The sequence below is a fragment of the Oreochromis niloticus genome, linkage group LG17, assembly GCF_001858045.2.
Source record: "Oreochromis niloticus isolate F11D_XX linkage group LG17, O_niloticus_UMD_NMBU, whole genome shotgun sequence".
NCBI lineage: Eukaryota > Metazoa > Chordata > Actinopteri > Cichliformes > Cichlidae > Oreochromis > Oreochromis niloticus.
The window spans coordinates 2,375,840-2,403,452 of record NC_031981.2 but is presented as its reverse complement, the minus strand read 5'-3'; the positions used below and the strand labels follow the sequence as shown (position 1 = coordinate 2,403,452).

At 43.4% G+C, this 27,613-nt stretch overlaps 2 protein-coding genes across 6 annotated transcripts in view; one reads left to right on the top strand and one right to left on the bottom strand.

The window, feature by feature from the left end:
* The window catches only part of tprb (translocated promoter region b, nuclear basket protein), a 25,051-nt gene extending 9,495 nt beyond the window's left edge, over positions 1-15,556 (top strand). The window contains exons 26-51 of one of the 3 annotated variants that reach the window (XM_005451850.4): positions 2,093-2,280; positions 2,426-2,573; positions 2,678-2,815; positions 4,395-4,526; positions 4,648-4,778; positions 4,868-5,078; positions 5,236-5,382; positions 5,514-5,700; positions 5,821-6,014; positions 6,265-6,338; positions 6,585-6,781; positions 6,926-7,210; positions 7,326-7,480; positions 7,601-7,681; positions 7,983-8,174; positions 8,256-8,408; positions 10,137-10,230; positions 10,605-10,762; positions 10,850-10,909; positions 11,005-11,096; positions 13,921-14,030; positions 14,123-14,221; positions 14,385-14,526; positions 14,703-14,824; positions 14,919-15,014; positions 15,275-15,556. In XM_005451850.4, the coding sequence (XP_005451907.1) occupies positions 2,093-2,280; positions 2,426-2,573; positions 2,678-2,815; positions 4,395-4,526; positions 4,648-4,778; positions 4,868-5,078; positions 5,236-5,382; positions 5,514-5,700; positions 5,821-6,014; positions 6,265-6,338; positions 6,585-6,781; positions 6,926-7,210; positions 7,326-7,480; positions 7,601-7,681; positions 7,983-8,174; positions 8,256-8,408; positions 10,137-10,230; positions 10,605-10,762; positions 10,850-10,909; positions 11,005-11,096; positions 13,921-14,030; positions 14,123-14,221; positions 14,385-14,526; positions 14,703-14,824; positions 14,919-15,014; positions 15,275-15,321 (3,633 nt within the window). In that variant the 3' untranslated portion in view covers positions 15,322-15,556. Of the gene's footprint in view, positions 1-2,092; positions 2,281-2,425; positions 2,574-2,677; positions 2,816-4,394; positions 4,527-4,647; positions 4,779-4,867; positions 5,079-5,235; positions 5,383-5,513; positions 5,701-5,820; positions 6,015-6,264; positions 6,339-6,584; positions 6,782-6,925; positions 7,211-7,325; positions 7,481-7,600; positions 7,682-7,982; positions 8,175-8,255; positions 8,409-10,136; positions 10,231-10,604; positions 10,763-10,849; positions 10,910-11,004; positions 11,097-11,367; positions 11,570-13,920; positions 14,031-14,122; positions 14,222-14,384; positions 14,527-14,702; positions 14,825-14,918; positions 15,015-15,274 lie in introns of those variants that run through there. The other 2 variants (XM_013271273.3, XM_005451851.4) reach the window with 2 other exon arrangements.
* Positions 15,469-27,613, bottom strand: prg4b (proteoglycan 4b). Of its 3 annotated transcripts, none has more exons than XM_019346973.2 (14): positions 27,491-27,613; positions 21,850-22,032; positions 21,647-21,726; positions 21,198-21,314; positions 20,902-21,024; positions 19,309-19,368; positions 19,001-19,224; positions 18,275-18,797; positions 17,789-17,875; positions 17,423-17,559; positions 17,180-17,336; positions 16,918-17,025; positions 15,995-16,123; positions 15,469-15,657 (listed from the first exon to the last, which is right to left on the bottom strand). In XM_019346973.2, the coding sequence occupies exons 3-14, from the start codon at positions 21,711-21,713 to the stop codon at positions 15,554-15,556; spliced, it is 1,836 nt and encodes a 611-aa protein (XP_019202518.1). In that variant the 5' UTR covers positions 21,714-21,726; positions 21,850-22,032; positions 27,491-27,613; the 3' UTR covers positions 15,469-15,553. The 3 variants fall into 3 exon arrangements, with proteins under 3 accessions (XP_019202518.1, XP_003445170.1, XP_005451906.1); XM_003445122.5 differs by having other exon boundaries at positions 18,275-18,796; positions 19,006-19,224; positions 27,491-27,612; XM_005451849.4 differs by having other exon boundaries at positions 18,275-18,793; positions 19,006-19,224; positions 27,491-27,612.

The following is a 27,613-nucleotide window of genomic DNA, read 5'->3' as shown; positions in this document are numbered from 1 at the left end:
ATCCATAATTCCTCTTTTAGGTTTTAGAGAACAGACTGTGAGAGAATGTTCCAGGGAAAATACAAAAAAAACACGAGACTAGACAAGGACATAAGCAGGGAAGATAAGGGAGAGGAGAAAAAGTGCGTCCGCCTCCTCCGAGAGCCAAAGCAGATGTTTGTTTTACTGTCTATTCAGTGCATTACATAAATAGATTAGACCAGGGGTCAGCAGGGGTTAACTGATGGCACGACCATAGCTGGACTGGCCATCGGGCATACTGAGCATTTGCCCGGTGGGCCGATGATTTTTTTTTTTTAATTTTTTGTGTGTGTGTGTGTGTGTGTGTGTGTGTGTGTGTGTGTGTGTGTGTAACGGTATGAACAGTGAGAGGTGGTGGATTGGCCAGCATCTGGCCAATGTGTAAAAATAACTCAGTTGTTTGGTGGTGGCTATGGCGGAGCTTCCACAGAGGCCAGCAGGTGGATGAGGGAAGGGGAGGCAGGAGGAGGAGAGACTTGAGGCGGCCGTTGGTCAAAGTGTCAGGTGAACTGAACTTCAGGTAAGAAGTTATGACCTGCAGTCTATCCGGGTCAGATATAAACCAAGTTTAGGTGGAGTTTATTTTCGTTGTGCTGACTTTTTACAGTCAGTTACAATAACTCGTACTGCGTACTAGCTAGCATGACGGAGTTTATATACTGCTGGGCGGGTGCTATGAGATTACTGATAGTGAACTTTATTTTATTCATAAGGTTAGTTAATAGAGTTGCCAATCGCCCCTTAAAAAACGGAATTGTCCCGTATTCAGAGAAAATATTACGCGTTTCGTATTGAGGTGAAAAGGAACCCAGTTTGTCCCGGACTTCAGCTAGAATGGAAAAAGACACAAAGGTGGAGTTATTCTGTGTTTACGCTGCAGCTGCCTCTTCTTCTCTCATTCAATCATGAAACTGATCAATGATCAGCTGATCGGTATTTCTGACGCAAGTCCCGTCTCTCATTTGTTTATCGCCCACTTTGCGCCAGAAAGAGGAAACCAGCGGATGTCGCGCTAAACAACAGCAGCACGTTTAAGCTTGATCAGCTGTTGTTAGAATTTATTTAATATTAATTTCTAGTATCAGCTGATGTTTGCTGGAGCCACAGCTGTAAAGCTGCTGGTCATGATATCGGTTTGTATATCTGGTGAGAGGGAAACATGCAGATGAAACCAGGAGATGTCCTTACTGAATCATCAGAGCTGAACAGGTGATGGAGAAACAGGTTTACCTTTTAGGTGACATGGATGAGTTGAAGTTATGAACTGTTTCTGAGAGACAAATAACACCAGGATCCTTTTCTACGTAGCTGACAGCTGGTAACTGTGCAGGGGCGGGTCTAGCAAAGTTTTGCCAGGGGGCCAGGTAGGGCATTAACAGGGAGAGGGGGGCACAAAGAAAACTTTCTTATTCTCATTTAAAATGTCTGGCTGTTAAAAAATAATTATCTGAATCTTACAACCAAAGTTTTTATCTGACGTAAAATGTATAGAAATCATACATATACCAACAAGACGGTGTACATCACTGTCACAACAGCCTTTGTTTTCATTCACAGGCTTTATGGCTTTAATACCTGGGGGGCCGGTCTTTAGTCAAAATGCCCGGGCCGATTTTTTTTGTCCCAGTCCAGCCCTGGGCACAACACGCAGTGAATTAATCTGAGAAGGTGCATTAACAAATAAATGGCCGGGCCAGCGGTGCACATTGCAAATTAGCTCTCATAGACACATTAGTGGTGCCGCTTCTTAATGACGGTATCTTAGCTAACAACCCCAACTACCAGATTCAGCTTGTAATTGGCTAAAAGTCACTTAGCCTACTGGTGAGAGGGACGCTGCTAGCTGGCAGTTTTTTCAAGCGATGTTGAAATTTCCACATTCCGACACTTCAAATGCTTCAGCAGCTGCCCGCTCAGCACAGCAACTGTTAATATAGAGCATTATCAAATTTATTGCTAATGCAATTATATGGCACATTGAATTCTGAGGAAATTTTAAATGGCACTCGTCATCAAAAAGGTTGCCTTGATTAGCCTTGATAATTCAAGCTTTTTTTCCCTCGTCTTACAGGAGGAGATGTCCAAGATGGAGAGCCGCTATGAGGAGATGCAAAGGCAGAACACCCTCCTTCATGAGCAGATCCAGGCCATGAGCAGCAAGATGGCAGATAATTTGCAGCGTGCTGCCAGTGAGAGTACCCTCAACATATCTTTGACTGAAGAGGGAAAATCCCAGGACCAGCTTCTTGAGATTCTCAGGTAACGGGCTTATCTAGCTTGTGCTGCAGAACTCCCAAAAAAACCTGAAGACTGATTTTAAAAGTTGTGAGTTCTTTGAAAAATTATATTCTTTACACAGTTTTCACTATTTCTAACAACGGTCGATCCGCGTTGTTCATCACAGGTTTGTACGTCGGGAGAAGGAGATCTCAGAGTCTCGTTATGAGGTCGCCCAGGGGGAGACTTTGCGTTACCGTTTGAGGGTGGAGCATTTGGAACGAGAGCTAAAGGAGATGCAGGACAGTTTGAGCGCTGCTCGAGAGAGGATGCAGGTTTGTTTGTGTACTCGTTGACTCAGTAACTTCTGGTTTGCGGCTGTACGGAGCACGCAGATCGCCTACAGATTTTCTTTACCTGTCACTTAACTCTGTTTCAGGTGACAGCGAAGACCCTGGCTCAGCACGATGAGCTGATGAAGAAGACGGAAACGATGAGCATCCTATTGGAGACAAACAAGAGTCTGAGAGAAGAGAGGGATAAGATGGAGCAGGAACTGCAGCAAACTCAAGCTAAGGTCAGTCTCGCTGACGACTTTGTTAGTTTGGCTGAATCTCACATGTTCTCCAGCAGTGCACTGGAGATTAGTTTCTCCTCATTTGTACACTATAACCACTCGATTATCCAAATATTGCAAGTGTTTAAATTTGATGTTGACAACACCCATGAGAAGAGCCTTATTTTATTTTTCATTTGGCGATCACTATGTGGAAGCAGAGTCGCTGGAATGTCTTCTGTACATTTCAAATTTTGCGCTAACATCCACGTATATCAAGAGTTTTGGTTGTCAAAGGTTATTGTGACCTTAAAAATGTCCAAAAAGACCAACATGTTGAATCTGAATGGTCAGCTTAATTTATGATCACTATTCACCCCCGTAACTCATAGACAGGGTGAGTTATACTGAATGAGTGGCCAGGTATCAGATTCTTTACACACACACACACACACACACCCACACCCCCTAACCCCTAAATGACATAATGCTTTCCGTAGCTGCTTACCCTAACCATCAAAAGTGGATGCCTGACCGTAAGCTAATTGTAACCCTGACACTAAAACCACATTTTGAGTCTAAAAAATGCCTTCAAACTCGTGGGGACCAGGATTTTGTCCCCGTAATGGCTGTTGGGCCCCACAAAGATATGTAAACACCGACGCTAGGGTTCGGCGATATGTAAAACTTTTCCAACCGACAGTCATCAGTCCAATAATCGACGATGGGCGATATATTCGCGCACGCGCAGACTTTTTGATGGGCGGAGCAATGTAATCATGCACGGATTTGAGCGTTAACAACACAGAAGTCCAAACATGGACGAACTCTTTTTTTTTTTTAATTAGCGCTGTCAGTGTTAATGCGGTCATCATGATTAAAAATTTTTAACGTGCCAATCCATCTGGAGCGCAGAATAAAAACAAACTTTGGACAAACTGCCGAAATGCGTTGACAGAGACATTTCAGGGATTTTGACTCGGTCTGCGCTCCAGATGGGTTAATTGTTAATCGTGTTAATCGTGATGACCGCGCGTTAACACTGACAGCACTAAAAACATATCAAGTCACCAATTTGGGATTTCTTTGGCTTTAAACCAGATGACAGAGGTAAACCTGAAGATATAACCAAAGCGGTGTGCCGCTTGTGCAGACGTGTAGTGCGAGCAAAGAACTCGAACACGACTAAGTTGCATGAGCATGCACGTGTCCACCATCCAGCTGATTGTGCTAGGCTATCACCAGCTTCTGCAGCTCCATCATTTGGGCACGCTCTGGGGAGGGTGCATGTGCTTGCAGATGATAGAGGGTGCTGTTAAAACAGCGCTATTATTTATTTATTTTATTTTTTTTCCTGTTGACTGCTCCTATTAGCTCCATCATTATTAGCAAACCTACTCATGGGCAAATAAATAAATAAATCGCTCTTGTAAAAACGATAGTTGATATATTCGTTCAATCGCCCAACCCTAACGGAGACACACGCAGAGTCTAGACAGACATAAACTGCGGACTTGAGAACTCGGTGGAGGAAATCAGCAGCAAAGCGGCAATTATGTTTGAAGTCTTCTCAGTGCGCACGTATCTCTTGTGTGTTCAGGTGCAAAAGCTGGAGTCGGACATCTTGCCACTGCAGCAGGCCAACTCCGAGCTGAGTGAGAAGAGCGGCATGCTGCAGGCAGAGAAGAAGCTGCTGGAAGAGGAAATCAAACGCTGGAAGGCTCGTACTCAGGTCAGTGCAAAGACCCAAATATAAACTACTAAAAGTTTTTATTTTAAATTACGTTTGTCACGAGACGGACTTGGCTTCTGAGTTGTGAGATGAATGACTAGTTTTCCTTATGTTGCTCCAGCATTTGGTGAGTCAGCAGAAAGATTCAGATCCAGAAGAGTACAAGCGTCTGCATTCTGAGAAAGAGGCACATCTCAAACGTATCCTGCAGCTGAATGAGGACAACAACAGACTTAAATCAGAGGTGGCCAGGTGAGGAACTACATACAGGTGCTGAACTGGGCTCTCCTGGTCTGTTCTTTCTTCATTCATTTTTGTATTCTCTTCTTTTCTCTCTATAGGACAAATAATCTTACAGCTTCCCTACAGAACCAAATACAAAGCTTGCGTGACAGTATGAGTAAGATAACCGAAGAAAAGAACGGGCTGCAGAAGGAGATGGAGACCAAAAACCTTGAACTCCAGGAGAAGATGCGAACCATCGCACAGATCAAGAAGATCGGACGGCGTTACAGGACGCAGTACGATGAGCTTAAGGTGGCGCACGACAAGGTACTTGTTACCATTACAGCTTAAACTTCGATCCAAAGCCTGAAATAAAAGTGGGTGGTTGTAAAATATGTTTTAATTCATCACGATTTGGTTTTGAATTAACTCATCGGTAGTATAGTTGTGCTTGCTTGAAGTTAAACTTCTGTATGTACTCCAGCTTGTAGCTGAGGCCGCGGCAGGCCCATCCCAAGAGGAGGAGGCTCGTCAGGCCTCGGTTCAGGAGCTGCAGAGCCTCAGAGATTCTCTGAGTCAAGCTGAAGCTCGAACTAAAGAGCTAGAAGGACAGCTGGAGAACATCAACAAGGTAGGAAAACTTGCTGAATCCCCCCATTTTTATTCCAGCGGTGTCATATGCGCTGATCAACCTCTATACTAAAAGTTCTTGGGAGGGCGGGAAAAAAGAAGTGTTTAGACAATTCTGCACACTTACCTTAGGTGGTCACGGAGCGGGAGAACGCCCAGGAACAGTCATCTCGGCTGCAGACGGAGCTGACCAGGCTGCGGCAGGAGCTGCAGGATAAAGCTTCTCAGGAGGACGCGCTCCGACAGCAGATGGCCGAGAAGGAGGAGAAGACCAGGAAAGCCATCGTTTGTGCCAAGCAAAAGATCAACCAGCTCGTGGGTGAGAGGAATACGATAAACTCCTGCTTTTTACCAGTTACTTCCTCTTTCTCACCATCTCTCTGATGTAACGAAGATCGCTTCACAATCTGAGTCTGTGACGTTTGCAATTTATGATCAGGTGCTAAAGACCAGTTGCAGAAGGAAAACGAGGAGCTAAAACAGCAGCGTGAGGAGCTGGAGGTGCGAGTGAGCGCTCTGAAGTCTCAATACGAGGGGCGTCTGAGTCGGCAGGAGCGAGAACTCCGAGACCTGCGAGGTCAACAGGAGAGACAAGAGCAGCGAGATGAGCCAGCTGAGGCAGGTCCCAGCAAGGTGAGGATGTTGTTTACTTTATAGTCTACTTACACAGGTTTGCTGTAATATAAATATTTTAATGGTTTAGGTATGTGTCACATAACTAAAACACAATTGTCTGCAAGCGTTGCTAAAATTGTATCTTTATTTTATCAGTGTTCTCTATTTTGATGGCTTAACTATGTTGGATTGGAAAAGTACGGCGAGTTTAGTGACCGTTCGGCGTCCTGATTCTGAGCATTTTGTTTCTTTCTTTCGGTGCTTTTAGACCCAGGAGCCGCAGAGGAGCACAGAGCAGAGGCAGATCAGCCTGAAGACCACTCCAGCTGCAGACAGGGGCAGGTAAGGAAGAGTATTTAAAAAGTCTTACTCAGTATGCACCAATGCATTTCGTGAGTTTTGTATTTGTCTTAATGCTTAATGACTTTAATCATTTGACTCGTGGCCGGTCCACACATGTTGTACTTTTCTTAGTTTTTACTGTTTGACATTCATTTGGTCGTGCCGCCGATTTCTGCAGTCTCAAAATTAAATGGCAGTGTAGGTGCCACGTCTCGAATGACTCATCCTAATTCTTGCCTCCGTCAGTGCCAGCACCTCTGACCCTCCAACCGCCAACATTAAGCCTACACCTGTAGTTGCTACAGCCAGTAAACAGCCCGTCAACCCAGGGAACAAACCCACTCCAAGAGCAAGCATCAGGCCCATGATCACCCCAGCTCCTGTGCCCACTCCTACACCCACTGCTACGGTCATGCCCACCACCCAGGTGGAGTCGCAGGAAGGTAGGTTTAACAGCAAAGCTTTAGCTTACCTGTTAGCGAGACTGAAAAGGTTATTTCTTTAAGTAAATGCTTGTCATGGTAAAACTTGCAGTATTTGTAATTGAAATAATATATATTTTTGTCCCTACCTTTACTCTTGGACAGCCATGCAGCCAGCTGAAGGTCCACCAGTGGAGCACGTGACCGTGTACGGCAGTGCGAGCGGCTCGGTGCGCTCTGCCAGCCCCAACGTCCAGACAACCTTAGCTAGCCCCATGCTTACTGTGCAGCAGACTCAGACGCAGGCCACCGCATTCGTTCAACCAACGCAGCAGCAGAGCGTGACCCATACAGAGCCAGCCAATCAGGAGCCACCGCCTGTGGTGATCGAGGCCACGCCTAGCCCGCAGGTGGAGCGGCCGTCAACGTCGTCCTCTGTGTTTGGCACCGGTGAGAGATTATGTTTTTGAAAGCCGAGGCGATATTTTGTTTTAGACGACGAGACTCACACTGTGGAGGTTTTTTCTTAATTCTTTAACCAACGATAGCCACACTTTCTCTCTAGTGTCAGCAACACCGGGAACATCAGCCATGTCCAAGCGTCCTCGGGAAGAGGAGGAGACCGCCAGTGTGGTCACTGACACGGAAGCGACTCAGGAGGACACCTCCCGGGCTCCCATATCAAAGAAGCTGCGCATTATCCAGAGAGTGGGTCCAGAGGTGAGGCTGGGGTGATGCACATAAAAGTCCATGGCTGTTTTCTGTTTTGTTTGGTTGTTTTTGTTTAAAATTTGTGCAAATATTGATGCTCCGGTTCTGATTGTCATGCGGTCTCCGTAGGAAGAAGTGCTGGCCGAGGACAGCGCTGAGGCCGAGGGAGTGGTGCCGACAGACAGTCTAGACGGTGGAGAAGGAAGCCAGGTCGGCCAAAATTACAAACATTTTTAGTTTTGTACATCAGCTAATAATTACCATTATTTTAATCTTTGCTGTGATTAACAGTAAATAAACAGGACTAGCATCTTAAAGCTGCCAATGAGGATTTTGTAATGTTGTCTTGATTAAAAGTACCATAAGACAATTTTCACCATTGTAGTTGTAGCATAAAGCAGTCTTGTGATAATGTTGTCACATTTATGCAGGAGTTGTGCGCTCATATATAGTATGCATGATGTTTTGTGTTGTCAATGGCGGCCATTTTTTTCCTCTTTTCGCCCCACAGACCGAAGAGTTTTCCACGCTGGAGGAAGGAGATGAAGGCACAGCCTCTCAGTCCCTTACAATGGAGCAAGAGGTTACCCTGAGCCAAAGCGAGACCACAGAGCAACTCCAGCAGGAAGTGATCGTTATCGTAACAGACACAGAGAGTGACGAAGAACAAGAAGAGGAGGAGGAGGAGGAAGAAGAAGAGCAGGTAGAGCAGTTTTGTTCATTTTTTTTAAAAGACGACATGTAAAACGGTGAAAATTCGTCTTACAAATTTGCTGGTTTCCAGGACTACGATGATGAGGACGAAGAAGATGAAGAGGAGGAGGAGGAGGAAGATGAGGACGAGGAGGAAGATGACAGAGAGATGGGAGAGGAAGGAGAGGACAGCAACGGGGGCAGCGGAGATTGCAACGAGCCCTACGAAGGAGACGACACGGAGGTAAGAGTACATGCAGCGCGAGCTCCAGCTGTGACCTCTGTGACTGCCACCCACACACCGTGTTAACCCTTCCCACTCGCTGCCTTTCCCGCTCACCCACTCAGTTTTTCCACACGGTCTCATTTCTCTGTCACTCACATGCTGCCCCTGTGTCGTAACGTTCTGTCTGCGCGCCTGTGTTGACTTTAGCTGTTTACCCTTTTACTCTAGTCTTCGTTGCACATATTCAGTAGGATGAGTCAGTGTCTGCAAAGGAACAGCTAATGGTCTTTTTACTTGTAATCTTTGTGTAAGGTTAGGCTTGAAGTGTGGAGTCGCAGTTTTGTGTGTGAGGTCTTGGAATAATGATAAACGTGTTATATTCAAAGGCAGGTGTCTGAACAAAGTTGAATAGAAACTGGACGTATTCTCTGTATACAGGGTGGAAAATGTTAAACGGCAGCGCTGATAAAACTATAAAATGTGTAAACAAAAAAAAGCTTAGTATTACTTAGGAAATTTACATACACACACAGTTACTGTCGCTCCATTTACAAAGACAGATGCATCAGAGTGAACTTCATTCAACACAGCTGCTCTCACAACCTAAATCCCAACGTTGACGTCGGTTTTGAAAAAATTAAAATTAAATTTATGCATGCTGTTTGCATTTTGATCATTCCTAAGTTGTGAGTCTACACAAGCCAAAATACTGTTTTGGGGTATTAAGGTTTGCATAAAACCCTGTTTACTGTTTCCCACCCCGGCTTCTAGACCTCTGATTGGCCAACATTTCTGCACAGCTAGGATTTGGCATGTTCTTGACAGCATTTAAATGCATTTTTTGTGTTTACATGTGGACGGAGATATTTTTCAAAACTGCATGTGTGGACGGGATTTTTTTTTTTTTTTTTTTTTTTTTTTTTTTTGTAATGAAACGTAAAATCTCAGTTTTCAAAACTACCCATGTACGTGTGAACGTAGCCTAAGTTTAGTGACGGCAGCGGGGAAAAAGCTGTTTTTGTAACGCTTTGTCCTGCATCTTGGGCAAGACACTTCACCCGTTGCCTACTGGTGGTGGTCAGAGGGCCCGGTGCCGCCAGTGTCCGGCAGCCTCGCCTCTGTCAGTGCGCCCCAGGGTGGCTGTGGCTACAATGTAGCTTGCCATCACCAGTGTGTGAATGTGTGTGTGAATGGGTCGATGACTGGATGTGTAAAGCGCTTTGGGGTCCTTAGGGACTAGTAAAAGCGCTATACAAATACAGGCCATTTACCATCTTGGAGCTAGAAACCTCCATCCTGAGGGAAGAAGCTGAAATTAACCCAGTAGACGATGGGACCATTATTAAGAGTCGATAAAGCCATCCGTAGTATCTGTTTAGAGTACAGGGAGGCTAAACAGAGCTGTGACTCGCCTGTAAGACGACTGGACCCTCTCACTATCTGATTCAGACTTTTTCTCTGTAACGGAGGTCACAGTCCTCATTTTACTCTCTCGGCTTCTCTCACGGTTGTTTTAGTTTCAAACAGGGAGAAAGTGAATCATAATCTGCATGTGATGCTCTGCCAGTATATCCTGGCACTGCTTCGTTTTATATGACCTTTCTCTTTCTGCGTTTCCTGTTACTCCTCAAAGTTATGTTACTCGTTGGTCTTACCTTCATTTGCCACATTTAGCCTTTTTTAAACTCTGAGTGGTTTTGAATTTCTTCTTTGACTCATTTTCTTTTATTTCCCCTCGTTTCTCAGGGAGCTGACGTAACAGAGCCGGGCACCGAGACAGAGGAGAGTCTGGGGGCGTCCGACTCCACCCAAAGGCCGGCGGATTCCCAGACACTCAGCTGTAAGCTCCAGGAAACCCTGTCGAATACATAGCTGTGCCTCAGACTCTCTGCATGCGCTCACAAACTGTCCCGCCATCCAATTAGTTATCCACAGTCCGCGATGACTGAGAAAGATGTCATGTTGTTTTTTCTGTCTGAAAGCGAGCGTAACAAAGGTCAAAGAGACCTTTGACCTTTACGGGTAAAATAAACAAATTAACCCGACTCACTTATGTTTTAGGTAAAAGGAGGTTTAAATGTCACTGAGATGAATAAGTAACCGGGATATTGATTGTAAAGGCAGTTGTTTTGTTTACATTTCTGGTGTTTTAAAGTATATTTATCTAAAATCTTATTTACTCTTGTTCATTTGAACCTTTTAATTCTGTTTTAGTTGAGAGTGGCACAATGGAGGCTTTCTCTGCAGAACAACCCACAAGTTCTGGTACACGCATGCCCCAGTCGCCACGGAGACCAGTGCATCAGCTGCCCCCACGCCTGAACATCCACCCCGCACCGACATCAGAACTGGGGCCACCTGCTCAGGTTCAGGTGCGTGGGGATCTGTCGCCACTGAGGGGGAGGGGAAAGCCATCTGTAATGTTTTTGTCTGACCGTTTTGTGAAACTGCCTTCACAGCGTATCCCAGTGCGACGCCAGTCAGTGGGCAGACTTACTCCCGGTGTGCCGGGCAGTGCTGTAAGTCACATAGGCTGAGAATTTACATCATGATATTCATACGAACCTCTATGTGAAACCTTTACCCCCCTTTTCTTCCCTCTCTCCCTCTGCAGCAGCACTTTTTCGATGAGGATGACAGGATGGTTCCCAGCACTCCCACTCTGGTGGTGCCTCACCGCTCTGATGGTTTTGATCAGGCCATCCAGTAAGTGTCACACACATCCAGCCGCAAGTTGGAACACAGAAAACCTTTTAAGGAACTACACATTTACACACATAGTAAATTACTACTGCACCACAGTAAATCATTTCAAAACTTCTCCTGGCTTCATTATGACCTGTAACTTGTGCAATTGCACTGAAAAATAAATCTTGTCAGTGGAAAAATAAATATTTTGTAAATGTAAATTAGGCTGGTTGTATAAGTGCACACCCTTACACTAATACTTTGTTGAAGCACCTTTTGATTTGTTCAGTTTTCTTGGGTAGGAGCTGGCGTGATACATCGTATCGTGGTTTTCCCACTCTTTGTTGCAAAAGCACTCAGATTCTGCCAGATTATGAGGACATCTCTCCTGCACGTCCCTCTCACTAAAGCACTTCTGGATGGATGCAAACTGCATTTCGTTGCCCTGTACCTGTGCATGTGCAATGACAATAAAGTTGAATTCTATTCTATTCTATTCTATTCTATTCAGCTCACACCAGTGATGTGGCCTCCGGCTGGGTCATTCCAAAACTTCAGTTTTCTGTTTTGTTTTTGAATGTATCCTCGGGGTCATGGTCGTGTTGAAAGGGGAAATTCCTCTTCATCTTCAGCCTTCTGGTTTTCCGTTTGTGAACAAACAAAGTGCTAAACGTAACTGTTGGACTTGCAGCCAAAAAATTAACCTTGGTCTTAAGATTGGACCAATTTATCAACCATCGACGATAGGGCTGTTCGATATAACGATATTTATCAGATGACTATATGCAAACGTCTATCGTTTCATATTACGCTGTCGTTTGTTTCGTGGTGTTGCAAAATAAACTGATCACGTCAATATAACCACACTACGGACGGACAAGCGACTGTTTTTATGCGTCGTCGTTAGCAACAATGACGGAAAAACCATTGCGTGGCTCCGCTGTCCGTTTGTTTATTTTTCACATAAACTTTTCACAATAAAGCTGAAGATCCTGTTGAGATTTTTCAAAATAAACTGAATCACGTGAAATAGTATGCAGAGTGTTTATGGATGAGAAGCTAAAAACAGCAGTCAGGTGCTAAAAAATAAACCTTAGAACAGGCTTTTCCCCGCAGCACGCCGTGTAATCAATACTCAAAAAGAAAATTGCGGCCGTTTCAACTTATGTAACTTTTGTGATTATATATTGTTGTCGGGACGATAAATGTCTTATCTCGGGATATGAGAGTTTGGTCATATCGCACAGCCCTAATCAACGATGGGCTGAGCCTTTCACCAGTCGTCTTTCCATTATAACTGTGTTTATCTGTCTTACACACTCGACCAAACAACTAATACCACATTAAACATAAAGCTAAAAATCAACATGTTTTTTCCAGCGAAAAGAAAAAAGAAAATCTCCAACGTTAAGTCTTTTGCAGTTTGGTGCATTTCAAATAAATACATTTTAAAAAGTAGCTATATTATTATTATTATTATTATTATCATTATTATTATTATCATTATTATATTATATTATATTATATTATATTATATTAATACTGAAACAAACAAGAAAAGAAAGTGTTCTAAATGCACAAATCAGTCTGTGGATGATTACGTTGCTCCGCCCCTCAAAAAAGTCACCTGCATGAATATATCACTTATCTTCATTTATTGGACTGATGAATGTTGGTTGGAAAAATTGTACATATCACCCAAATTGACCTGGTGTCATCAGACAGAAACACATTTTTTACGCTATCAGTCAAAAGTTTGGACACACCTTCTCATTTAATGTTTTTTCTCTATTTTCATGACTAGATTCTAATAGATTCTCTCTGAAGGCATCAAAACTATGAATGAACACATGTGGAATTATGTACCAAACAAAAAATTGTGAAATAACTCAAAACATGTTTTAAATTTTAGATTCTTTGAAATAGCCGCCCTTTGCTTTGCACACTCTTGGCGTTCTCTCAATGAGCTTCGTGAGGTCGTCGCTTGAAATGGTTTTCCAGCTCCTGGAACATTTATCTGGGCTCTAATCTGAGCTGCTGTTAACTTGTGATTTTCCTTGTGATTTTCCTTTCCTGGGGCGGTCCTCATGTGAGCCAGTTTCCTCGTAGCGCTTGATGGTTGCACTTGGGGACACATTCAAAGTTTTCGCATTTTCAAACTGACTCTCCTTCAGCTCATTGGCTCTTGCTATAATATGAATCCTAACAGCTATCAGCTGTGTACCAACCTGACTTCTCCACAACACACCTGATGGTCCCAACCCCATTAAGAAGGCAAGAAATTCCACAAATAACTCTGACAGGCACACCTGTGAGGTGAAACCATTTCAGGCGACTGCATCATGAAGCTCATTGAAGCAGGCCAAAGGTTTGCAGCGCTGTCAACAAAGCAAAGGATGGATACAAATTTAGATTCCATATATCTTACTTAATATATGTGATGTCTTGAGTTTGTATCTACAATGTGGAAAGTAGTAAAAATACAGAAAAATGATTAAATGAGAAGGTGGGTCCAGACTTTTGTGTGTGTGTGTGTGTGTGTGTGTGTGTGTAATGAGAGGAAAAGCCAAAATCTACAAAGAACTACTGTGTTGTCTGCTACATTTTCCTGTAGCATACAATACTGTGGTACAGCACGTGTATAGGCCACAAACATGGTCCATCTGCAGTGCAGTCATGTCGAGCTGTCTGACTGTATCTCCTCAAACTGAGACTCGAGCTCGTATAACAAGCCTTTATTCATTCAAACTTGATCATTTGCTTCTAAAATGAAATCTTAACTGGTCCGTTTTGGTCACTCCACAGTCGCCTAATTCACGTTCGTGTTTCTTTTGTTTCTCAGCTCGCCACAGGTAGCTGGCGTGCCGCGCTTCAGGTTTGGCCCTTCAGAAGACATGCCGCAGACCAGCTCTTCCTCACACTCTGATCTGGGTCAGCTTGCATCACAAGGAGGTAATCTACCAAATGTTTAATAACTATTAACCCCAAAGAACCATCAATATGCACCACAATCTCTTTAACTGCAAACTAATTCTTCTCTTCAGGTCTTGGGATGTATGACAGTCCCCTGTTTTTAGCCACTCACGAGGAGGAGTCTGGTGGACGCAGCGTTCCCACCACACCGCTTCAAGTTGCGGCACCAGGTATTTGTCTGTCTCTATCAGTCTGATGTGAAGGGATGTGTTCGTTAAAGGATTTCGCACTGCCTTTTCCCGAGCTTCCTCAAAACTATCTGTTCTAGGATAACTGTGATGAAATTTGGGTTTCTGGAAAGTTGAAATTTGTTTTCCTCTCTCTATCTTCCAGTAACCGTTTTCTCAGAAGTGCCTCAGTCCAACACAACAGAGCACGCCTCTCAGTCTGTTCCCATGGTGAGCACATCAACACCAGGAGCTGCCGGTGCAGGGGAGGAGAGGGACGACGTCTTCCTGGAGCCAGACACTGATAGGTGAGCCTCGCCCCTCTGCAGCTTGTCAGTCCTTGAACTTCTGCCTCTTTTCGTATACATGTTGCAAATGTCTCTTGAAACCTTTCGTTCCACTCGGTTTCAATAACTTAACCAAAATGAGAGAGGTTATGAAGGTCACCGTTTACATAATCCGAGGTGCATTTTGCTTGTTTCAGGCCCGGTGCTGAAGTGTCGGTGGACCCCGTGGTGTCTCAGGGCGATATGGAGGAGTCGAGCCAAGCGTCCGACAAGAGCAGCCTCCCCTCCACCAGCCAGGAGCCTTCCTCCAGCTCTGCAGGTACACTACAGCCTCGTGACTGTGCCGCTGCCCATCTGTTTTGTCTTTCTGTTGCATATTCAGTGGGTCAACGTTACGTTTATGTTTTTTTAAGATACAAGCAGCGCTCCACCAAAACAGTCTCGGCCCGGGCCCAGCAGACAGCTCCAACGATGGCCGGACAGCCGCGGCGGCCGCATGAAGAGAGGAGGTGATGTAGCACAAACGTTATAATGGGCACAAGACTGGGCAATGTTTTTATTACTGCTTTAAATGGCCACTCATAAAGGACTTCAAACATTTCATTCAGTTTTTATTAATGAAAAGCATGACAGGAAACACCGTACATTCATTGTGGTTATTCATAACACATTTTACACAGTCACTGTGTCCATATATATTTATTTTTTTATTAATTGTTTTTACATCAGTGCAGCAGGCCCGTCTAAAAACATGCTTACATCTCCACAGGTCAAGCTTTTCCTTCATGGAAACAAGGGAGAAGATTCGCCAGATGAAGGACAAATCAAAGTGAAGAGTTTATCATTCCCTTCAGAGAAGCCGAGGTTTTTACTGCGTGTCGGCTGAGACGTGATCATGTTCTGTTGTTATGAAGCATGTTTTGCTTTTTGTTTTGATTTGTTTTTGTTAATGCGATTAGATACTTTCTTGTAATTGCGGTCCATGCTGATGTGTTTTATGATGATTATAATAAACTTACAAAGTGAAAACATTTTTGTTGTTGTTGTTTTACTGTAAACATCTGATGAAGTTGTTGGACTGAGGTGATGAGCTGGCTGTGGGAGGAGCGATGACAGGACGTTCACCATCCAACCTCACGTTGTAGGATTTTGCTGCAAAGTAGAATCAACAACGAGCTCATTAGACAATTACACTGATAGCTGATACTTACAAAACAATATTTTTCCTTCATGTCTATATTCGGGTAGACTGGCATGAACGTGGCACAGAGCTGTTTATCAACACGGTCGCTGTTACAGTTTTTAGTTGGCAGCTGTGGGTACTGTGCAATAAATCTGAGGTGTAGGTGAACACCCTAACACACACAAACACGTGGTCCTTGTTAGCGACGATGCTGATGGACACGTAAAGGACACCACTGCTGCTGTAAACACTGCCAAACCGCATGCTTTTATTTCAGCTCTGTAAACAGTCCAGTGTGTGACTTACATCCTGAGAAGACAAAGTATTTGTATCCCTCTGGTTCGGTGGTTGTGGGCACAGACACGGCGGCTGTGATGGCGGGCGGGAAGCCTCTCCAGGATGTCCGAATGGTGATGGCCGGTCCTAAAAGGGGGGCTGGAATTGAAACGGTCAGGTTTAAAATTGTGCCATGAAGCCAAACCATACTGGTGTTGTCCTTACCAGTCTCAGTGTTTTTGTTTTGTGAACGAACTCTTAACCCTTGCTCACTCCATAAACCATACGAAGGGTTTTTGTTTCCATTTTCCAGTTATTTGCTCCCCTCCACCACGCTATGACTCACTTTTTCGGTGCAGTGTGTGCGTTGCAGCTCGTCTACACGTTTAAGCCAAAGTCTAACCAAGCATGGAGCTAGTCATACGTCTGTAAACACGCTTAACAATGGTGAGCATTGTCCAGGGTTTTCTCCACCACTAAGATTCACACACAACTATTGTGAAAGTTGGAGTGATGCTGTGGAACAGTTTGTGTCCAAACATAAAGAGAGTTATAAAGTTTTGTTCTTTGAGTTATAAAAAATAAAATTCAGTGAATGGAAATTTTATTCATACTTGTTGGATTCTACTTTTTGTTTTTAAAAGTGGAGCAAAGTTATGGAATCACAAACATAATGATATAATGTGGTGTAAATATTATATTAGAAATATGTCGTTATTATTACTGCAGATTATGTCAGTAAGGAAGCTGATTGAATATTGACCGATAACTCATGGCAAAGGGGCGGGATTACTTCATCCCGCCCCTTTTCCATATGTAACTGAATCAGAACAGGTGAGGTAAGAGTGAAATGTGTTGGCTTTATTTTGTACAGCTGTTTTTCTTCTTTTCTTTGCTAAATGAACTTTGTTTATTTATTTCGATCATGTAAACAATAAACAATGATGGGTTACCTGCTTGTCGAACTACTCGGTTGCGGACTGTGTAAATGGCATACTGGACTTTCTTGCGACATGTTGGCCCGACACCTGCGTGGTATGAATACTTCTGAACAAATCCACCTGGGGAAAAAGAAAGTAAACATCTTAAAGGCTTTTCATTTGTTCAAAACATAAACACAGTACACGTTGTTTATTAGAATTCTCTTTCTGAAGCAATGAACAACAAAATATATCTTTTCTGGTAGTTTGATATGCTCCGCCCCCTAATTTTTACCTCTCTTGAAGAAGTAGACTGACTCTGCCCTACTCTTGTACTGGGGCACCGACAGGGCGGCCGTGATGTGGCCCCGCAGCCCGTCGAACCCTGTTGTAATGACTTTGGGATAGCCATGATCCAAAGCGTCGTTTTCAAATCTCCAGTACTGACTTCCCTGTGAACACCATGCAGTGTTAAACTCCGGGCGGCTAATAGGTAACGCTGTTCGCTCTGTGGTTCTGCTGTGATTGGTCAGTTTACCTTGAAAATGTACGTCTTGCCCTGGCAGTTGCAGCGGGTGAACACGGTGTCTATGGGTGAAGGGACGCCCCACACCTGTGTGATGCCTCTGGGTGGACCTGGCACCCTGTTACTGTCCAGCAACCAGAAGTAGTGACCTGTAAAAATCATAATATCAGCATATAGGGTTTAAGATAACCTAACAGATATGAAATTTTGTAATTTCATTCTGTCAGTTTAATGCTTCAAAATAATTTCCCCTCAGTAGTTCTTTCTGTCTTGAATGCGTTCCATTAGTTGCTCTATTATATGCAAATCCACTGTTGTTCGACTGGAATGACACGACTGATCCTTTTAGAGTTAAAACTGCACACAAGCTGCACTAACCTCTGAACACCACCATTGTGCCGTTCCTCAGTGTGGTGACTCCACTGACGGGCCGCCCGCTGCATAGGTTTGTATCATTGTTGTCGTCTGGGGAAAAGTAAAGACACCTGTGAGAATAAACACCCCCACCACGTAATCTCAGACTGTGTTTCTGGGCGTTAACTGTCATTTTCTGCTGTTTTGTGAGCTTTTTTTCACCTCTTAAATGTGGCTGAACTTTACTTCCAGTTTCTGAGGAATGCCAGATTTATTTACAACGTGAGGGAAAATGAAAAAACAACTGAGCTCATAAAACAGGTAGCAGCTGTAATTACATGTAATCAAAAGTCGGCGCCTCCGTTTCTGCGATCGTGCCAGACTTAGATTTTTGCAGAACCCGCAGGAAGGACATTTTGGTACTTGTGCACATCACAGAGTTAGTCCCTCAGGTGAGAGGAGGTGTTTTCTGTGTGTGACATAAAGAATCTGGTAAAATTATTATTTTACCTGCTTGGTAATCTCCTGTATCGTCTATATTCTGGGTTTCCAGGGGCTTAGTGTCAGGTTTAGAAATGGGCTTAGCTGGGTCTAGCTCATATAGCTCTGGTTTTTCCACAGGTGGGGTCGGCTCTGGTTCTTGAGCCCTGGTGGGTTTGGAGGTGTCTGTCAGCAGATCGTCTGTGGCATCAGTCCACGCTGCAGTTGTGGGTGAGGGAGCGTGGGTGGTCACAGCTTCAACCATTGATATCTCCTCAGATCCCACTGAGGAAGCACTGGTGGAAGGAAGAACTGAAGGGCTGCTTGCACTGACATCCTCAGGGTGGGTTGAAGTGGGTTCATCTGGGATGGTTGTGGAGGCAGGGGTGATGGTGAGCAGTGAGTTATCTGGTTCATCAGAGGGAAAGACAGCATCCATTATAGTCACTGCCGGTGTCTGCGTGTCCAGCTGTGGGGAGCTGGTTGAAGAACTAGGCTCGACTGAGGGTATTAAGGTTGACATTGGCTCGCTGGAAGTGTGGTCAGCTGCTGCTGTGAGCAGAGAGAAAGTCATATCACTATAAATCAAGTCATTTAATCAATTTAGTAAAATAATTAAATATCAATTTGCATATTTTAGTTGCAATTTGTATCATAGTTGCTACATTTGGGGCTTTTTTCTGCAATCTACTGCTAAAGTAACACAAAAACTGTATGAATCAAATACGATACACGAGGCGTTAAGTGGATATCTCACATACTCGTGCTGTCACTCAGGGCCTCTGCAGTGGTGCTGACGAGGTCGTCGTTGTCTGAAGGTGTCCTCGCTGTAGTCGGGGTGGCCTCGGTAGAAATCTCACCCAGCGGGTCAACTGTAGAGAGCTCATAGTCAATGCTGATCTCCGGGACTGGACTGGCCTCCAGATCTTCCGGTTCAGTTGTAGAAAATTCATCAGTGGGAAAGATCGTGCCAGACACATCTGTGAGAATGTGACAAGAGCGAGATGAGGTGCGCACTTAGACGTAAGACTTGTGTAACTTTATTGGGAAAAAGCTTTGCTCACCATCAGTGGGATCATCTGGTGGATGTGATGTTGGACCGACCGGAGGAACCGAAGAGTCATCTGTTGGCAGCAGCAGGGTTCACACAAACATTTTAATCATTTAATCGTCCGTCTTTATTTTTCTTACATGTCCTCCTCCTGACTGTGGATGCAACAGTGTTCCCACCCCAAAAAAGAAAAAATATTCAAAGCTTTGATTTGAAGAAAACTCCCAGAAAACGTCCCGTCCTCATTTCTGGCATCATTTAGTGCTTTCCTCTCTTGTAACTCAGCCCAACCCTCCCACACACAGTCCACTCATGACAACACTGCTTCCTTGTGTTTCATTTGGCCTGTGAGGCCAATGCCCTTGGACTTAGCCCCCAAAATAAACCACTGTGACAAATTCACAGCCATAAACATCCTCCTGATATATGCCTTTTAAAATCCACCGAATCAAGTTCATGACAGTCATCAAAGTGCACGTGAACCCCAAATGACTGAAAATCTAAGAAGAATCAAACCTTTTACCAAGAAAAATATACCTTTGGCTTTGTTATCATTTACATTATTGCATGAACTAGTCTTCTTTGCTGCTGCAGCACTGGCCTCTCCACTGTTCTGTTCTGCAGCAATTACCAAGACAGAAATGATTGTCAAACGTAGCATCGTTGCAGATTACTGCATGCGCTGCATGCTGCGGTTATACTGCCGTACTGTGCATGCTGCTGATGGACATGCAGGCAGAGTCAGAGTGGGGATGTCACATTCATCCTGGTCTAAGGAGCTTGGAAAGAAAAACGTCTGGACTTCTTTAAGTTGCTTGAAGATGTTTCACCTCTCAGCCGAGAAGCTTCTTCGGTTCAAATGGTGGAGAGACCCAGATTTAGGCATCCCCCCATTGATCCTCTACCTAATCACACAAGCGAAGGTGTGAAAACGGGTGTAGGTCAAAATCAGCCAAGGTTCGGGTAAGCTCATCGTGAAACCTAGCCCCACCCTATCATGTGATTTCCTGAGGTCAAAGGGCCCAGGATGTAAGTGGGTGTTAAGGCGTCTGGGAAGGATCTCACAACTGGATTATAGACAGTTGGTGTGGTAAGCCCCGCCCTCTGTTCAAAGCTGGTCATTCACAGTGGACATAGATGCTTCTTTCAAACCATCTGTCTTTTCTGTCTAAAATGTGAATATTGGCATCCTCGAAAGAGTGACCTTTGACCTTTACCTTTGTCCCCACCATTTGACCCTAGAACTGAAGAAGCTTCTCGGATGAGAGGTGAAACATCTTCAAGCAACTTAAAGAAGTCCAGACGCTTTTCTTTCCAAGCTCCTTAGACTAGGATGACCCGGATGACTGAGAACCTTCACAGACACATTCATCCTAGAATCTTCCTCCCAGTTTGTGCTCAATTTGCATCACAAATTGCCATAATTATATAATAACAACGTGCATGAGCTGATCGTATATTATATTGATGACTAAATTAATCTGTTACATAAGGGGTGTATGACTTCACAGATGAACTAAGGATGATGGTGAAATCTATGGTGTTTAGCATGCATTAAGAATCCCTCACATACACACCGGAGTTGAATGAGCTAGAAAGGACCAACCTTGTGCGTCGCAGTGGTTCTTGTAATCCGAACAGCACTGGTTGTACTTTATGCAGTCAGAGTCACAGCTACACAGCCGGCCTCGTTTGAAGCTTTCTCCACAGCGCCCCTTACACGAGTTTTCTGTTGCGCACAAATGCAGCATAACAGACACACAAACAGAGTGAGACTCCACAGCTGGTGATTAGACGTTATTACATGTAAGGCGTTCAGTAATGGTGACTCATTTGCAATCAGTAACCAAAAAATCTAAATGCTGCTGGATGCTATAGATCCAAAAAATGAAAAGGCCTCACTTGTGGTGCACTGAGATTCAAAGTCGTTGCAGCACTCTCCATAAGACAGACAGTTATAGTCGCACTGGCATCTGTAGCCCCTGTAGTACTCGCCACCGCATCGTCCTCTACAGCTCGCTGTCAGTAACAGTAAAAGAAGGATAAATGTCAGAGGCAGAGGGTGCAGAGATAAGACGACACCTGCGCTCCTAATGTATCCCGCTTGAGGGCACAGTCTGTGCAACCCTGCCAGAAATTGATTTCTGCAGTAGTGGCAAATACATAAGGTACACATAGGTTCCCCCTCAGGTAAATAATTATTTAACAGAGTAAATATGAACGAGTACAAGCAGAAAAACCCTGAAGCATTCCAGGAAAGGCTTTCATTAAAAACAAATGAAGCCAAAGAATATTAAAGAATGCAAACCAGTTTAGTGTTTCGATGTTACATGATGCCAGGTTATACTCACTCTGAGCGCCACTAAATGTCAAAGCACAAGCCAGAAAAATAAGCGTACAAAGTAGTGTGGAAGACATCCTCCTGTAGAATCTGAAAGTAGACACAAAAGCACGCACAAAGATTCAATCATATTTCCATTGATGTGTGGAGGCTTTGGATGTTTCTGACTGATGTGCCAAAGAGGGACAACACAGGAACAAAAATGTGGCTTACCTCGCCGGAGCCTCGGAGCACTGCTGAAGGTTCGGCTCGGGCTGCTTTTAAAAGGCTGAGAGCTACAGTGTGACCACCCATTAATTGGCGGATCCTGTCTAATTAAATGTGCAGTGATCTCACAGGCTGTAGGGAGGGTCCTCTAGTCCAGACTGCAGGTCCAGACAGCATCACCACAAACAGCTGGAAGGACATCAAAACACGTGTGTCGGACTTTACACACTTCCGAGCAAAAGAAGAAGAAGAAAAAGTGGCTGAACCCGACTGTTCAGTCACAAGTAGGAAATTCTTTTAGCATTATCCCAGACTTTGAAGCTTCCAAATAAAAATCACATGGACACTCAAATAGCAGCTGGCTGTTTTCTGTATATGTTCTATATATCTGTTTATTGTGAATTTGATTTCCCCTTACAGCTGCCTTCTATTTTAGAATAAAACACATAAAACTACTCTTAGAAAATTTACATTTACTATATCTTTGTTTTAGCAATTATTAAATTATAGATCAAGAGTAAAATCATAATAAATTCTCTCTTCCCCCTGTTGGCAGCTGTTTCTTGTCACTGCCAAAATAAATAAACTCCTATATTCACCATTTGTACTGTTAAATATGAGGTTTACAGGTGTTGAAGGCCAAAAAGGTGTGGCTCAAAGCTGCAATGACAGTGCAAGAGAAGGGAAAACAGGGTTGATTTAAAACCTCTCGACCTTCAAGTTGGGGACACACTGTAGCGTTAGCAGTGTCTCAGTCAAAAACACGTTTATCTTTAGCATTTAAAGAGGCTATGACTGCGTTTGGCTGTAACTCCCTCCACCCATAATCAACATATTCTCTACACTCTTCTTACTCTGCTGCTGTAACTGGAATTTACAGTAATTTATTAAAGTTACTGTAAAATTAATTCACAGCAAATTCAATGTAAATGAAATTGAAACAATGTATTTGAATTTGTAACATATTACTTTATTTCTCTGTATTTTCATTTATAGAATGTTTATTGTGTTTTCATGTACACTGTTGCAGGATTAACACAGTTTAAAATGTACACCTTTACCTGTAAAACACAGAGAAAGAAACCTACAACAAGCCTGTAGCTTTATTTATTTTTATTTATTTGTAAGTGGAACATACAGCATCCTTCTTAACAGATAAGACATTTTAATAATTTGAGCCTTGTGTGGCTGTTTTGACGGACCCTATCATGCATGTGGTATTTTTCCATCATGTCATGGTTCAGTTAGAGGAAAAGTGCTCATTAGCACGTTCCTGTCAACCCAATAATAAGAAGAAGATCTGGTTGAAGTGGCCGAGCCGACCAAACAGTCGGGTCAACGCACAGGAAAATATTTCTCACTCATATACTGTGAAATGAGATTAAACCGGCTGATCTTAACATAAGAACAAAACAACAACAACCCAGTGACAGGAAGAAGTGCAAGTTGAGTTCATTTTAGAAAGTAGAGTAAGCACGCCCCCTTGTGTCTGCAACTTTCAGTGCCGCTTTGGAGTAATTGCCAAAATGTTGAACTCATGTAGAAACCAGCGTAATAATAGTTGGATGGTTAAAAGGTTTCCAGTCTTAGAGATATCTTCTCTTAAAGCTTATTTCAGTGTGCAGTGAGTTTTTAATTTAGAAATGTAGCCCTCCTGCAAGACATCGAAAACAATAATGTGATAGCTTTAAGAACTGAGTAAAAAAATGTATAATTTATCTGGATGGACAGCAAATTAATGACTTACACTGCTGGCAGAGATTAGAAATGAGTATGACAGAGGGACAGCCTGGGTTGAGTGGGGAAAGTGGACATATTAGACAAAGGATGCTGAAGGCTGCTAGGGAGGAGGAAAAGAGGAAGACTAATGGCTGTAGTGAAGGAGGACGTGGAGAATCCTGCTGTGACAGAAGAGGATGGTAGGGATGGGGTGAGATGGAGGGAGAGGATCTGCTTCCTTGTCTCATCCAAAAAAATAAGCACAGAAAAAATAATACATACAGTAGGTAAAGTATCCATGAATAGGTGGATGTTCTTGAAAGCAACGGAAGAAAAATGATCATTTAATCTAAGAGCCGTTTTGAGTTTTTTTTACTGACAGATGTCGCTTCCTCTTCACAGACATGAGCAGCCATCTCTCTGAAACACCTCTCTACAGGCCAACAAAGCCCACAGAGAGACACAATCCCAACCCAGAGGGACGGCAAGCCAAAGGCAATGATATCACTGAGACGTGGCACAAGGCACTTATTACCACAGATGGATCGATAGCACTCTGGGTCTCCTGGGGAGTTTGGAGGACCACCGAGGGGGAAAGAACGCTCGTTCTGTCTGCGTGTGCTTTTTCAGCAGTGGTCTCCATCCTCGGTCTCGGCAGCTTTAATTGCCTGCCTGTTCAAGCAGGAGTTAAGCTGATTTGAAAGTGCCCGCTGAGAGGCAGGAGCAGGGAGACGCACAGGAGGAGAGGTGATGCAGAGCCTGTGGGCATACGGTGGACCTCGACCTAGATAATATTTACTCTTGCCATCTCCCAATAGAAACGAGAAATAATACAACAACAGGCGTGTCCTGCCAACAATTTGTGTCTGTTTTAGTTCAATTCCTGTTAAACTCCATTTCAAGCAGACCAAATTAGGCAGACAGCAAAAAGAAAAATGAGGTGACGAAACTCCCTTTTGTGCCATCTGAAATCGTTCCAGCGCCTTTAAAAATATCTTTAAAGAGTACTGATGTTGCGAGTGAGAACATGTTCACAAAGAGCCTTTAGAGGGAGACAAATGAGAGCACATCAGCCGGTGTCAGAAGCGACAGTCGAGCGGGATAAGAATAGACACAGCAACAGGTGGCAGGGATTGATGATACGTAATTAAATTCAACAGCTCGTTTCATTTTATTTGTGAGATTTTGCCGGGGATTAAAGGCTCTGATAATTATCCCCTGTTTCATTTGTGTTTGCAGATGGAAGAGGAGGAAATGCCAGTCACACTGCTTGCAAAAAGAGCGATCACACAGCTTCTGTGCCAGCATCCTGCAGATCCTCTTTCTCTCAACACACGCGTGAAAAATGCCCGACGTGATGTACATTTTGTTTATTATGTTTCACGTTAAGACATCTTAAAATATCTTCTTCCGTGACTTTGTGGTTCGCTGTAGCCTCGTGCAAACTGTAAAGGTGGAAGTGATCTAATCTAACCATCTCACAGGAAATAGCACTAACTCTAGCACTAAAGCTGAGCTGCACTTCAGTGCTTTTGACATGATGTTCTCCTGCACCCGGTGTGGATTGCAATATTGCACCGCTTATCGTTGAATCGAGCATCAACGTCTCCAGCAGAGAAACCCTCACCGCTCGTGTCTTTGATGTATAACAGCACCAGAAAGGGCAAGTGAAGGTGCACAGCAGTGAGTGGCAGCAGCTTTGCATCAACCAAAGCATCGCCACACTTTTATGCATTTCATACATCGCGGAGAAATAAGGGCTGCTGTTCCCTGATGCATCTCTCAGCAGGTCTGGACACACCTGTGTATTAAAATAACTCCTGCTCTTCCTGCTTGGCTCATTCTTGCTTGCAGTCGGCTTAATTTGAAAAATGTTTCTCCTGCTGCACAAACATTACAGACCCCATGTGAGGCTCCCCATGCTGAGTTTGGGCCTGCGTTTTTGCAGTTCACATTTATGTGTATATATGTATATATTTTTTTTTAATTGCAGAAGTGGGCCATGTTGAAATTAGACACAACTACACCCTCATACCATTTTTAACCCTGACAATTGTATATTGAATGTTTATATAATAAAGTTGTGTCCTTATCTTTTGAAAAAATCAGCAGTCTACTTCTCTTTTAACCCTCTCTATCAGCTTGATGTGTATTTTACAGGCCTCACTGAGGAACTGATGGAGAAGACTTGTTTTACCTTCTCGCAGTCAGTCAGCCTGAAACCATCACCTGCTGAAAGCCTTCTGTCAGTGTCTCCACCATCTGATTTTCATTAGGAGGTTGGCATGAGGGTTAATATATTTCTGCCACCTGCCCCGCTGAAAAAATATTTTGATTGCTGCACTTACACATGCATTCAGGCCTGAAATGTCTTAAAATTAATCTTTCAAGGTTAATTCTTCATTTCATGATCTACTGACTTGTAAACCTTTAAATCACTGCTTTTTTAAACACTTTTTAAAGTTAGAGCAGAGAATGCTTATTAGAAAAAAATATATATTTTCTTTTAAACAGAGACATCAACAGAGACATTTAAACACAGACATCATTAACTGTGCTACAGCTAAGATTGACTCTGATGGTGACATGAGATGATAAATGAATGAAGCCTTGAGCCAGTCCTGATTTCTTTACATTTTGCCAGGAAAATGGAAATAGGTGCATTGATTTGAAATATAGTGGAAATACATGCATGCATCCATGGAAGTAGAGTAAGGCAAAAACAGTCTGTATGATTCAGTGTTTGGTATATGTAGTGTTCAGGAACAGTTTTCTAGGCTTCTTGAAGGACATTCAAAGCTCTTCTTTGGGCGTTTGCTGACTTTTGTTCTGTTCTCTGATCAAGATGATCCACATTGATTCAATAATGTTGAGGTCTGGGCTCTGGGGAGGCCAATCTATGACTGTAAAACTGCATTGGCAGTGTATTTGGGTCATTGTCATGCTGAAAAATTAAACTGTTGCCAGTCAGATGCTTTCCAGATGGTGGAGCAAAATCTTACAATACTCTTCGGCATTCATAATTACATACATTTTAACGCTTTAATGCAAGCGCTCCAGCACCACTGGCTGAAATGCAGCACCAAACCACGGCCACCACCATGTTATACAGACAGCTGCAGACACTCACTCTTGTACCCTGGGCCAGATTATCCAGTGGGTATTCTGGGCACATGCATGGATGTACCTGATGTCTCTGGTAGATTAAAGTAGTTTCTATTTTTCCTCCCCCTTCTTTCCCCCTGCACTGCTGAGGGTAGTCTCTCCCAAAGTCAGGTAGCTAGTGAATATGGTACTTCAAAAACAACGGAAATAGACATGTTTAAGGCCCAACTCTTATGAAAATTCACATTTGTTTAACCAGTTTGGGAATGTAACATTGCAGTTAACTTGAAAGTTCTTTAGATATTCAATAAGAATACGTGCGTTAATTTGGAGGTTACCTCCCAGTGGATTTATGACTTAAAATGTTGGTTTGATCTCAATAAAGGAGCCATGGTGAAAGAATTAAACCCAGAGAAAATTTCTGTTTTACAATTATTATTATTATTATTATTATTATTTAATTTCTAAGTGGACACATGCCAAAAGTGCTTTTCCCGAGAAAAGCTCTACTTCATTATATGTGCATTTGGCTTTATTCACTGGGCATGAGGTACTGGTGTGTGTGAAATGTTTGCAGTTTTGTCTTGTTATACAATATTTGAAATGTAAAAAAACAATCAAAAAACTACATTTTCAGAAATATTTGTGGGTGTTTTCTTGTTTGTTTGTTTCTTTGTACTACTTAAACACTAAAGTGGCCCTCCAATGAGACGACAGTGCCGCAGGGGCCCACAGCTCATTTAAGTTTGAGGCCCCTGGTTTAAATTAACAGCTGCAACATCTAATGTGGAAACAGAAAATGTGTCTGAGTGGTCATATTTACCGTTTCCAAATTTAAAAGTTTCAAAAGGCGACGCTGTAGGAGAATGAAGAATAAAGACAGAAACGATCATCTTTTAAAGGCTTCAGAAGTTGTTCGTTGGCTGAACTTTGCCGACCTGTTGTT